The 13,705-nt window shown below is 37.6% G+C and overlaps 1 protein-coding gene across 1 annotated transcript in view; it reads left to right on the plus strand.

Annotated features, from left to right (window-relative positions):
- Nucleotides 1-13,705, plus strand: part of MYO3A (myosin IIIA) — a 159,429-nt gene that overhangs the window by 28,735 nt on the left and 116,989 nt on the right. The window contains exons 3-8 of the mRNA XM_075211975.1: nt 6,390-6,524; nt 6,656-6,760; nt 7,944-8,043; nt 9,149-9,225; nt 11,278-11,423; nt 12,960-13,025. Coding sequence (XP_075068076.1) covers nt 6,390-6,524; nt 6,656-6,760; nt 7,944-8,043; nt 9,149-9,225; nt 11,278-11,423; nt 12,960-13,025 — 629 coding nt within the window. The remainder of the gene's footprint in view (nt 1-6,389; nt 6,525-6,655; nt 6,761-7,943; nt 8,044-9,148; nt 9,226-11,277; nt 11,424-12,959; nt 13,026-13,705) is intronic.

Raw genomic sequence — 13,705 nt, forward strand, 5'->3', positions numbered from 1 at the left:
AGGGTCTGATGTGAATGTGTTCTCTGTACAGCGCTGCGGAATTAGTGGTGCTATATGAATAACTGATAATAATAACAATGATAATAATAATAAGCACCGACTCCCTTACAGATGCAGCAAAAACTTGTATATTTTGAATTTAAAGCATAATTAAGCAGCATTGCAATTAAATAATTATCTTTCTTGTTTTTCTCGTTGATATTCATTTTTTTTCCTCTTTTCTTGATATATTCACTACACATTTTGCATGCATAGCAGCGTATAGCTTAATGATTCTACTAACAGTAGAATAATAGGCAGAATGCTGCTAATGTCACCGTCCTCCTTGCTAAACACAATTTGGTTGCTTCATTAAATGGATGCAGCAGTTTATAAATGTCTCCTCCATTTTCCATTACCTTTCCCATGGATGTAAGAAAACATTTCTCACGCAGTCCATCAAGCATGGCCCAGGTAGAATTCCATCTGTTTTGTAATGAGCTGATCGTAAAGCAAATTGTCACGTCTTTGTAACATGATAGAAGCCTTTTGTGTGCAATTTAATCTGTTAAAATGATTTCTCATCTCCCTGGATATTGCTAATATGCTTTCAATTTTTTTGTGTGTAAGACTCTTTGTACTATTAGGTTACGCACATGAACAGACGAGGTTACGTTTGGTGTGTGTTGAGGCTGCAACAAAATTTGTGCCACTGTCAAATGTAACATTTCCAATCTGTAGGACATCCAGTACTTGCTTTCACTAGTTATGCAAACTGTATGAGATTTCTGATCCAGCCATTTGTGAAGACAGCGATGATAGCAATGGTGATGGTGTTAGTGATGGTTTAGGGACCATCACCCATTGAGCAGTAAAACCCATGCATTGACCTGTGCCATAGTCAATATACCATATATGGGTTGTGGCTTGAACCTGAGTACAAGTAGATTAGGGAAGTGATTCTTCCATGTCAGTTATAATATCTCTGCATCAAGGGCCTGATTCATTAAGAATCTTAAATGGAGAGGATCCTTATTTCAGTCTCCTGGACAAAACCATGTTACAATGGAAGGGGTGCAAATGAGTGTTCTGTTTTGCATATAAGTTAAATACTGCCTGTTTTTTCATGTAGCACACACATATCAACTTTAAATTTCAGTATACAAATAAGCTATCAAGTATTTGTGTGTTACATTAAAACATTAAAAAACAGTCAGTATTTAACTTATATGCAAAACCGAACACTCATTTGCACCCCTTCCATTGTAACATGGTTTTGTCCAGGAGACTGAAATAAGGATCCTCTTCATTTAAGATCCTTAATGAATCAGGCCCCAAATGTTTAAATTGTTATCACTATTCCGTTTAAATATCTTCCAGTCTCTTATGGCTACAGACATCCCTAAAACAGATGTGTAGTTCCTCACATTGTGTACTTCAACTCCTTATCACATCAATGAATTAGTTAAGTGTTCAAATTAACATCTGAAAGACCATGTATAATGAGTGAAAGCTCACAGGGTTCTGGGTTTAAACATCATGAGACTTACCAAAGCGATTAGACATATTTAATGCTCTTTCATTATAATGTGATGCCATGCACTGTGAGCTAAAGTGAGCTAATTGGATACATTATGACAAATATTTGTAACAAAGGCACTTGTAATAGTACGGCCTAAAATCAGAAATTAATTGTGTTAAAAAGGTTTCCAGCAAATCAATGTGTTCCCTATAAGCAAACAATGGTTACATGTATTTTACTGAAGGAAACAGATAATCATCATCATCAACATTTATATAGTGCCAGCAAATTATGTACCACTTTACAATTAGTAACAAACACAGTAATAAAACAAGACTTGGTAATACAGACAGACAGAGAGTTAAGAGCGCCCTGCTCGCAAGCTTACAATCTATAGGACAATGGGAGTCTGATACATGAGGTCAAGTTCCACACATTACATATTGGTCCAGCCAGAATGCATAGTTAATGTGTGCTTAGTGGGCTATATGATTCAGTCACACAGCAATGTTGTTCAGGAGCTCAGAGAGTTGTAGTCTTGTGTGAACTGTGTAAAGGGTGGCAATAGGTTAAATTAGGGCGGTTAAGAGGATGGTTGAGGAATATTAAAAATATGCCTGAAGAAGTGGGCTTTTAGAGAACACTTGAAGGTTTGAAGACCAGAGGAAAGTCTTATTGTGAGAGGGAGGGAATTCCACAAAGTGGGAGCAGCCCGAAAAAGTCCTGTAACTGGGAATGGGAGCATGTAATGAGAGTGAATGAGAGACACAGATCTTGTGTAGAGTGGTGTTGTCCAGTTGGGAGATATTTTGAGACTAGTGAGGAGAAATGTATGTTAGTAGATGTATTTTATATTGGATAGAGTAAAAACAGGCAAGCCACTCTGTTAGAGACTAACAGAGTGGCTCAGCAGAGTAAAAATGATTTGCAAAGAAAATCAATCTAGCCACTGCATGCAAAATAGATTGTAGGGGTTAGAGTCTGATTTAGGGAAGACTAGTAAGGAGGGAATTACAATAGTAAATGTGGGAGATGGTGAGTGCATGAACTAAAGTTTTTTCAGTGTCTTGTGTGAGATATGTGCGCATTCTGGAAATGTTTTTTTAGATGTATGGAACATGATTTAAATACAGTGTCGATGTGGGGAACTAAGGATAGTTCTGAGTCAAGGATTACACCTAGGCAGTGAGCTTGCAGGGTAGGATTTATGGTCATGTTGTCAACAGAAATAGAAATGTCAGATAGGTAACTTCTGTTGGCAGGTGGAAATATTATTAGCTCTGTTTTTGAAAGATTGTGTTTGAATTATTGAGAGGCCATCCAAGATGATATGGCAGAAAGATTGTCAGGAATGCCGGACAACACAGATGGTGAGAGATCCGGTATGAATAGATAAAAAAAAAATATATATTTTTTTAATAACATATTTTATTGAAAGTTTTTTCAAGTTTTAACAGAATATAGGTTAGGACATAAATCGCTCAATCAGTATATAAAGTTATTAAGAACTTTGTTATAACAAAATAAGACATCAACATTAGAAATAGAGGGAGGGAGGAAGAGAAATGTACAAGAAAAGGACAAGAGATGAGGAGGAAAATTAGATTGGGAAAGAAGGATGAAGGCAACGAAAGAGGCAAGAGGAAAAAAAATGGAGAGGGAGGGAAGGGGGGAAGTAAGGGAAGAAGGGAGTAAGGGGACTCAACCCCGTGTCTTAACGAGTCTCAGATATTTAGTATGAAATGTGATACTAAACTTATGTCAGTATCTACCTCTAAAGGTCTTTGATTGCTCTACTCTGCAAGAAGCAAGCCAAGGTTGCCAGGTATTTTGGAATTTGATAGGTCGGTCGTTAAATATACTCGTAATATGTTTGCAGCAGTAAGTCTGCCAAACCCTAGGGGGTTCTAAATGTTTCCAACTTGCTGCAATCGCGCATTTGGCAGCATTAAGAATATGGCTCACTAGTGCTGTTTCATGTCTGTCTGCGCCAGGTACTGGTCTGTGTACGAGTAAATAGGAAGGACAAGGAGGAATTTGTATTGAAGTAACTCTAAGGATTAAGTTATGTACCTTTTGCCAGAATCTGACCATCATCATCATCATCATCATCTATTTATATAGCGCCACTAATTCCACAGCGCTGTACAGAGAACTCATTCACATCAGTCCCTGCCCCATTGAAGCTTACAGTCTAAATTCCCTAATATAGACACACACTCACACATAGACACAGACAAACAGAGAGGGAGACAGACAGGGAGAAACTAGGGTCACTTTTAATAGCAGCCAATTAACCTACCAGTATGTTTTTTTTTGGCGTGTGGGAGGAATCCGGAGCACCCGGAGAAAACCCACGCGAACACAGGGAGAACATACAAACTCCACACAGATAAGGCCATGGTCGGGAATTGAACTCATGACCCCAGTGCTGTGAGGCAGAAGTGCTAACCACTAGGCCACTGTGCTACCCTACCCTACCATCTTGGGACATGACCACCAAATGTGCAAAAAAGAGCCTTCTTGTCCATAGGATCTCCAACAAGAGCTGGAAGCATCAGGGAATATAGCTCTTAGGCGAGTGGGAACCAAACACCACCTGTAAAGTAACTTATACGCATTCTCTTTGGTCCGCACACAAATAGAGCTTTTAGCGATTCCTGATTTCAGCTCAATCATCAACCTCCAGTTCCATTCCAAAGTCCTCTTCCCATTTTAGCTCATAACGACTCTTGATAGGTTGACGAAATGTTACCAGAAGACTGGAGAATGTAGAGATTAAGCCAGTTGGAGGAGATCTATTTTGACAAAAAGTTTCTAAAGGCGTAAGTTGATAAAAGTTTTTAAACACTATAAGAGAGCAGAATAGATGCCTTAATTGAAGATATTGATAAAAGCATTTATGGGGATGGCATAAATCCGCTGCAGGTCTGCAAATTCAGGAAAAATTCACATGGATGATATATCTGTCAGAAACCAGAGCCCGCGACTAAACCAGTGCTGAGAGAAGGACTGTTGTTGCCCAGGGGGGAAAGCCAGGTTTTTGCACAGCAGAAACATAATTTCAGGATTAGCTATCAAATGAAAAGCGCGAGTACTATAGTCCCAAACCTGGAGTGAGAAACGAGTAGACGATGGAAGCCATAGAAGTGGTGGATGGTGTTTAATTGAAATCCATAAAAGGGTGTAAGGCGAGAGCAGTTGAATGAGATTAGCCTCTTGAATAGATACATTTTTGTATCAACTGCATAGAGATGATACTGAAATCCAAAGGAGCTTATTAGTTTTCAAAGAGAAGCAATATAGATCGAAAACAGCAGAGGACCTAATACTGAGCCTTGTTGTATTCCAATTGATAAGGTACACGGAGCAGAGGTGGATCCCCAGAAATTAACACTGAAAGAGCAATTAGATAGGTAGGATGAGAATTCCCTGGGCTAGAAAGGATCTCATTGGTTGAACAAAGCTATGTGGATAATGGGAAATTATTATCAATCAAAGGAATATATCATTTAAACATGTATCCCGTTATAGTAATGGAAAAACATGTGTCATTGATATCTACATTCCCCATAAGAAACCTATAGGAATGTTTTGTTTCTCTAAGCAATCAATATAATCATGTCATGTTTCATATCTATATGTGCAGAACATGACACCAGGTTTAGTGGGTGAAATCAATGCCATGTCTATGGGATTTTTCAGAACAAAGTTATAGTTTATTTTGTGGTAATGAATAGAAAGGCTTTGAGAAATCTAGGGCAGTAAGTCTGTAATAAAATATAATAGCTCATCATCACAACTCTCTCAGTGAAGTCACAGAAGTAAAACTTTTTTTTTAAATAAAAAACATGCTAAGAGATGTCAGTTCATGTCAGCCTTTCTGCTGAGAAATTGTCCAGTTCTTCTTACCTTTCCTTGCCATAAAGTTTGTAAGTCTGATTTCTCTTTTATTTCAAAAATATGTTTTGAATTTTGAGTCAAAACATAAAGTAGAGAAGGTATGCCAATAGAGTGCACTCTATTGGAATACTTTTTCTTCTTTATGTTTTGACTTGATATAATTCCTGTATTCTGAGGTGCACCACCTATTGGATAAACTGGGAATTGAAATAGATAACAATAATTTATTGGGAATGAGCTTCATATAATTAAAAATCTAGGTCTAGTGCAGATTTAAACTATACAGAGACTCAGATTTTATTATTCCTCTATATATAATTAATAACTGTTTTATTAGTAATCACTAATTGTGACTAATTGTTGTCATATTAAATCAAATTCAGAAAACATCTGTCTGTTGCTTTTAGAGCAATTTACGAATAGTCTTGGTCTTTGGTCTTTACAATGGTATATATTTCCAAGGAATGTTTTGATAATTATAATTTTAAAGAGATTGGGAGTACCTGAGGGCCTGTAAGTGGAGTGCTAGCTCTTGAGCCAACTCTCGGTGGTGGCAGCATTTCTTGATTTTTAGATATGAGACCGTGTTCTCCCCAGCACCTATTTTCCAGGTGCTCCACCCGGCTGTTTTTACTTGTCACCTGGCTCTTGGAGCCCAACAGAGTCCTATTGTAATAGAATAAACCATTGTTTCTCCTATTAGAACAGGTCCTATGTGAGCACTACAGCCAGCAGTGTGTGTTAGACCACTGACCACCAGTCTGACCAGTCCTGGCATGTGTGGGCAATGACCTCCAACATTTTTCAACATTAATGCAAAGTATTACATTGCCCACACTCGGCTACTTCTTAATGCCACCCGGCTGGCAACATTTTCTGGGGAAAACACTGTGAGAAATATATTTTTACATTTTCTGAATATATGAAGCAGTATCTGTATGTAAAATAATGGATCTTTACTGCATTCATGTAATTCACACAGGAGGATATTGATGAAGAAATTGAAGCAGAATACAACATACTGAAAGCTTTGTCTGATCATCCCAATGTTGTCAAATTTTATGGAATGTATTTTAAGAAAGAGGCAAAGACTGGCGATCAGCTGTGGTTGGTTCTGGAGGTTTGTAACAATAGTATTGCTACTATTACCCTTCTTAGTATTATTACTCAAATTCTATTAGAAGAAAGTTAATTTGCTTAACCTATGCATGTGACCATGCTTGATGTAAATCATCAATCCATCTTTTATAGTTATGCAATGGTGGATCTGTTACCGATTTAGCAAAAGGACTTCTGAAAAGAGGTGAAAGAATGACTGAAGCCATCATTGCTTATATTTTGAATGAAGCTCTTATGGTAAGAATTGCAGTATTTGTTTTTATAAATATCTGCTATAATAAGCCACTTTAGCAGCCCCTATTTTACACTGTGATATGAGTAAGCACAGATAAGAGCCTTGTATCTTGAGATGCATTACAGTGCTTTGTTGTCTCTAACTGTAAGTCTATAGTTTAGGATTTTGTACAATAAACTCTGATTCAGTACCAAGCTCAGGGTGCATTTGATCTCTGTTGAGAGAGAGAGAGGGAGAGAGAGAGAGAGAGAGAGAGAGAGAGAGAGAGAGAGAGAGAGACGAAAAGCATTGTGCCCTTGGTTTTGCAATGATGGGCCTAGATGGTTCACCCAATCACCCAACACACTTCATGGTACATTCCTACTCTCCACTCTTAGGAGATGCCTGGGCAAACTGAAAGTGCATCTAAGTTTACAGTAAATGAGGCCCAATGTTTACATTTGAATATTTTAAATTAGTTGGAATGGTGAGAAAGACATAATACATTTTGATTTGATTTTATTCACTAATTGTAGTATTTTTTCCTTTTTGTTCACTACCATGTCTTTTCCGACAAAATACCTGAGCTGAGAATAATAGACAAAACGTCTTAAGTAGTATGTGGGGTACATCAACTAAAAATATCTGTGGGCTTAAACTACCGTGTGTCTCAGTTGTGCAAGGGCTGTCCCCCCCCCCTTTCCTCATGAAATACTAAACCCACAATGCTTATATTTCCATAACGCGGTGTCCTGATGTACCCAAATTAACAGGAAAAGAGAGACCAGATGGGCTAAAGTTTATGGCCAGAATCAAGGTCAAATATTCTGTATGTAACATTTTATTCAGAATTTTACTATGGTATCTCAAGAGTAACAAAACTGTACTAATACACCCACATTAATTGTTAACTCTGATGAACAAACCGCCATCTCCTATCTTCTTATCTATTCCCATCTCATTAATATACGTCCGTGTATTTGCCTCTAGTACATATCGTATTATGCTGTGTGTCTACCCAGTATTTCTGTTATTTATTGAGATCAGTATTTTGCTTGCTGTTCAACTATGTTTTATTTCTAATGCATAATTACCCATTGTATGGCACTGCGCAATGTTGTTATGCCCTATAAATAAAAAATAATAATGATAATGATAATAAAATATAATAACGGTTTCTTCTGTTCTAAAATTCTTTTCAACCAGGGCCTTCAACATTTACATAGTCATAAAACAATTCATCGTGATGTGAAAGGAAACAATATCCTACTGACAACAGAAGGAGGTGTCAAACTAGTGGATTTTGGTAATACAATCAGCATGTTATATATAATAATAACATAGCCAGCAATATAAACAGTTCTTGTGAGATGTAAATAATAAGGGCATCTGCTAGATGCAAAAAATATATTACAACATGTAAAATGGTTCTACTGTAATATAGTTCCCAATACTCTTACATATGTAGCCCTTCTAACATGTTACATAGTTGGACATACAAAATGTAGTATTGTATCTCAGTTAATTTATTGACTTTGCAGAATTTTGAAACTGCTAAAAAACTGGTTCCTCTCTCCCCACTTCTATGAAGCACTTGGCAGTATTCCATACGGGCACCACATATTACAATTAGTCCCAGTAAAACCAGAAATAAAAATAAATTGAAACCTTTAAAGAAATTGAAGTTTACAGAAAACCAATATTAATCCCCAGTTTGATGCCCTTTAAAGGACGCAAAACCCAAAAGTGAAGTTTCCAGAAATGAGCCAGAAAGATAAAATACATTTGTCCGGGTTAACCTGAGATTTTATTACAACTCTGTTATAAAGCAAAATGTTATTTTTAAAATAAGCTAGTATTTATTTAGTTTGCGTATATATTTTATGAAGGAGATTTAACAATACATATATAGAATACATATAAATGTCATACATATATTACAATAAATCTATTTACTTACAGCATACCCTGCATTAAGTTTATATAACAAAAGCATTTTGAGTACATAAATTATAATGTATATGTAATAGTGGAAATAAGAATGTCAGAACAAAGAAGAGAGGGAGGGCAAGAAGTGGGCGTTTAAAATCAGCCCACTATGAGCATAGTGCTCTTTTGGTACTTTATTTTATAACTATTTAAAACAAATAAGTACTTTACTACAAATGCATTGAATCCAGATTGCACTTACACTGCATATCATTTCAAATTTTCTGTTAGTGGAAGATAAACTTTACGTGAAAATATTTCGAAACCGTTTAAATATTTTTAGGCAGGCAGTACTAGAAATATTAAATCTTATGGATCTCTTAGCTTTTTCAGGATATATCTTCTCAATACATTGTAGTTCAGCAGTTTACTTAGAAATTGGATTTTAATAACCATATATTAATATTCTTTGAATAATACAGGTGTATCGGCTCAACTGTCTAACACCCGTCTCTATCGGAATACATCTGTAGGGACCCCATTCTGGATGGCGCCTGAGGTTAGGTATTATTTGTTCTTTCAATATGTTTTTAAATACTATAACTTATGTTATAACTGTGCAGTGCCCTATAAGGGTTACATTTGTGTCAACAAGAGGGTATATATATTGAAGCAGAATTATTATTATTCTAGATTTGTAAGGCGCCACATTCTCCACAGCACCGTACAGTAGGAAAAACAGGACATACATATAACAGGGACATACAAGGTAGACAAAATAAACGCACACATGAAAACAAGGTGTGTAGGACCCTGCTCATTAGAGAGCTTACATTCTAAGTGGAACGGGGCACAGCTGAAACAAGTGGAGCAAATGTGGTTCAGAGTGGAGATTGGGACAGTTGTGAGGTTGTATTAGTGTGAATAGTGTTATCATTAATAAGGTCACTTCTAAAAAAGAGATGGGTTTTCAAAGAGCGTCTAAAGATTTGAAGACTGTGGGAAAGTCTGATTGAGTGTGGTAGGGAATTCCATACGTGGGGAGCAGCACGGGAGAAGTCTTGTAGGCGGGAGGGAGAGAGAGAAGAGACAGGTCAGAGGTAGATCTAAGAGGGCGGAATCCTCTCTTTTATTGGTTTAAGCAGCTAATCACCTACCACCTGCAAACAAAGACACATACGCTAGGATTAATTTTGGCAGCAGCCAATTCACTTACCAGTATGTTTTTGGATTACGGGAGGAAACTGATGTACCCTGTGGAAACCCATGCAAACTAGGGGAGAACATCCATACTCCAAATAGATAAGGCCCTGGTCAGGAATAGAACTCATGAAACTAGCGTTATGAGGCAGAAATGCTAACCACTGTGCCACCATGGTTGTCAGAGATATGTAGACATTGTAAATGAAACTGTATGCCTTTAAAATCTACCTAGAGTGGTGAACTGCTGGACACATGGCGAAACAACATGCCCGTGTTAGAAGAATCATGTGTCCCCACCCCCACATGACTAAGAGCAAGCCTCCAACCATTCCCTGAGAGGGAGCCAATCAGAGAAGAGTTTTGTGCTCCTTGCGAGAGAGTGTAGAGCAAGGGAGGAGAACTTAGAGGGTGAGAAACAAGGATAAAGAAGAGTAATGAATAGATAAGAGAGAAAAGGGAGAGAGAAGAGCGAGATAAGAAGAGGAGGATTTGCAATTCAGCACTAAGAGAGGAAGATGGGCAGAGGCTGGCTGGCAAATTGTTGCCTGGGGTGCAAGTACACAGCATTGGTCCCCGAGCAGCAGTCCATCCCTAAAGAGTACTTTGAGGTATCGAACTCAGTGGCTGATTTATAAAATGACAAAAATCCTTTCTGTCGGAGAAAAATGTTTGGGAACTTTTTTCCGAGTTAGAAAACACCGACAACGAGGATCCCTACCATAAAAAATATGATTACTACAAAAGCAACATTAATATAAAACACAATTACCTAAAAACCGAATCAGCACATTTCCGACGACAGCGGCATGCTGACAGGTACTAATTCCGGGCACACATCTTTCCGGCACACATCTTTCACGTCACTTAACACAGTGACATAGATAAATGTGAATTTAAAGCGGCAATATTGCAAGGGCTCACTGTACTGTATTAGTAAGTTTAATTGTTTGATTAAAGAGTGTAATTGCGGGGTCCCCACATTGGCGCTTTAAATTCAGATTTGTGTATGTGGCAGTGTTAAGTGACGGGAAAGTGAGGTAGGTAGAAGTAGTTTATTGCCGTGTTAGAAGTAAGAGTAAAGGGGAATGGGAGCAGGAGCTCCAAGGAGATCCCCTCTGTTGTGTATTTTCACAATTATTTTTCTTTGCACAAAATGAGAAATTTCAGGGTTACTGTCCTTTTAAGCTAAGAAGACAGATTAAGCATTCTTTCTTTAGGGATAAATAATCACTGATAAAATACAAAGTTTCATTCATCATTCAAAACAGGATGTTTCAGCAGCAAGTTAGTCATGTTGTCCACATATCAAAAATATATTACAGTTGCTAATTATTTATAAATGTATTAGATCTAGCCAGCGCTTAGTATTACATATTAAAACACCAGGGTTTATTAATTGTTTTGATAGGTGATTGCATGTGAGCAACAAGTGGATACAACGTATGACTCAAGATGCGATGTCTGGTCTTTAGGCATTACAGCCATAGAACTAGGGGACGGCGATCCTCCTCTGGCTGACTTGCATCCGATGAGAGCCCTTTTTAAAATACCAAGGTACTTTGCCACTTTTTGAATTAAAACATTGATTTCTGGAATATTGTTAATAACAAGTAATGGCATCAAATGCAGAAAAACTTAGTGAATTAAAGATAAGTGATCTTGCACAAAATAAATATGCATACGGAGGCGTCTTGGGAAAAACTTAATGCGCTGTGCATGAGCACAACTTTTATCTGTATATAGAGTTGAACATATCTTGCATTTGTAGCCCCTTGCAATTTGAGATGCGGATCAGGGGTGTTAACATGCAAGTGTAGTAAAATAAGGGGTACACATGTTGATTAAATATGCCCCTTTATGGTGTGTTTTATTTTGAGTTAAGCATATATGCATATATATATTTGGGAGAGGCCAAATATTTGAGATATGTCGTTGGACATGGTTTGGTCAAACCTGAGTTGAATAGATTGAAATATACAGCGGGAATTTTGCACAAAAATGCAGATGCATTGTCATGGAAATTTGCGCTAAGGGTGTGGTTTGCCACAGGCCTCGAAGAGAGGAATCAGCTCTCCAGCTGACAGTCTGCAGACAGGATTACACACAGGTATAGCAGTGCACCTTGCTTAAGGTATACAGGTGTAAGATATGTGTGACAAAGTAAAAGTATAAAGTGTCAGCTGTCCATCAAGCTAAGACTGTGGGAGGAGTTTCAAATATAAAATCTTGCATTGTGCTACTATGCATGGTGACCTATGCCAGATAGTGACCGGTGGCTAGGGCTAGGGAGTTCATCTCTGTCTATCTAGCGTTAGGGTCACAAGAAAGAGTGTGCAGTCAATTTACTTTACCATCCTGACAGTAAAAGCAAAGCAAAGTTTTTTTTGCCTTGCTCTTCTTAATGACTCAGCCTCCTAATGTTTTCTCACTACTAGTGCTGGTCTGTTCGACTGCTCTTTGCACAGTGTTTGCTTTCGATGTTGTATTCCTAATAATATTGCTTATCTCTAATTCCTACCCTTTAAAAAAACATACTGAATCCCCCACCCCATCCAAAAAACATGCCATAAAAATAAGTGAAATATGTTTGCTTAATTCTGTACATAAGAACAAAATGTAGTGTCCAGTAATTTCCCCAGTTCTGTGTTGATATATAAATTATTTTTACATTTCCATAAATCTTAAAACTGAGTAAAACAATAATATTTATAAATCTTGGAGAAACTGAACATCTATAAAGAAAAAAGCTGTTAAGAATCCAGACTTGCTAATGTGGTATAATTGAGTTTTAGGATCTGATTTCAAAGGTCCAAAATAAAGAGAAACACTTTGCACTAATTGTTTTAAATCTAAGCTAAAAAACACAAAATAGATACATTAATACATAAATAGAGCTTGTATGTGCATAAGATGTTGTATGTGTATGCTTATATTATATTGACCTCTAGTAATATGTCAATGTTTAATGCTACCTGAATAGTGTATGTGCTGTTTCAAATATCTTAATTTTTGAGATACTTACTTTCATTTTTAAAAATTCAAAAACTGTTATATAATTATAATCATAATAATCATTAACTAATATTACAGGAACCCACCTCCAACATTGCGGCAGCCAGAACTTTGGTCAGCAGAGTTTAATGACTTTATTAGCAAGTGAGTACTAATGTAATATATACGTTATGTATTTATATGTTGAAGAAAGGTAGTGCCTGATTGGCAGGCTTGCAGGCATCCAATCAAGTGTCATATGCACCTGCACATTCCATCTATAGAGGTTTGAATCTCCTGCCCCATTGAGTCCTCCAGTGCTGACTCCTGAACTGCAAGCAAGGGGGTCTGGTGCCCACTGTCAGATAATAGCGAGGTGTCAGAGGATGGAACCCCAGCAAACTTTTTTAATGACTGGAACCCTAAGTAACAGTAGCAGTTAAATCCTTTAATATAGTTAGTCTGCTTCCCCCAGTGCTTTTTTTGCAAGAAAAAAGGTGCCGGAACTCACATCACGTAGTCAACCACTGTACACACACCCACACACGTCAGTTGTGTAACAAAATATAACGGTCACTGCCCGCAGTAAGCTCTCAGCGCGTGACCACACGTCCAATCAGAAGCTAAGCAGCGCCACAAGCCGAGTAGTGCCATCACAACCAGCGTGGACGAAGTACGCTTGCATCAGACTTGACACACAAGAAGCCCGCATGCATCGTTTCAATGATATTGCAGCCGACCTGCTATGCTCGACAGGGCGATTCAAGTCCACGTGGACTAAACATCAAAAGTTACTTTTAAAACTTGTAAAATCCATTGAAAAAGGTGTCGGAACTCAGTTCGGT

The sequence above is a fragment of the Mixophyes fleayi genome, chromosome 5 (assembly GCF_038048845.1).
Source record: "Mixophyes fleayi isolate aMixFle1 chromosome 5, aMixFle1.hap1, whole genome shotgun sequence".
Taxonomy (NCBI): domain Eukaryota; kingdom Metazoa; phylum Chordata; class Amphibia; order Anura; family Limnodynastidae; genus Mixophyes; species Mixophyes fleayi.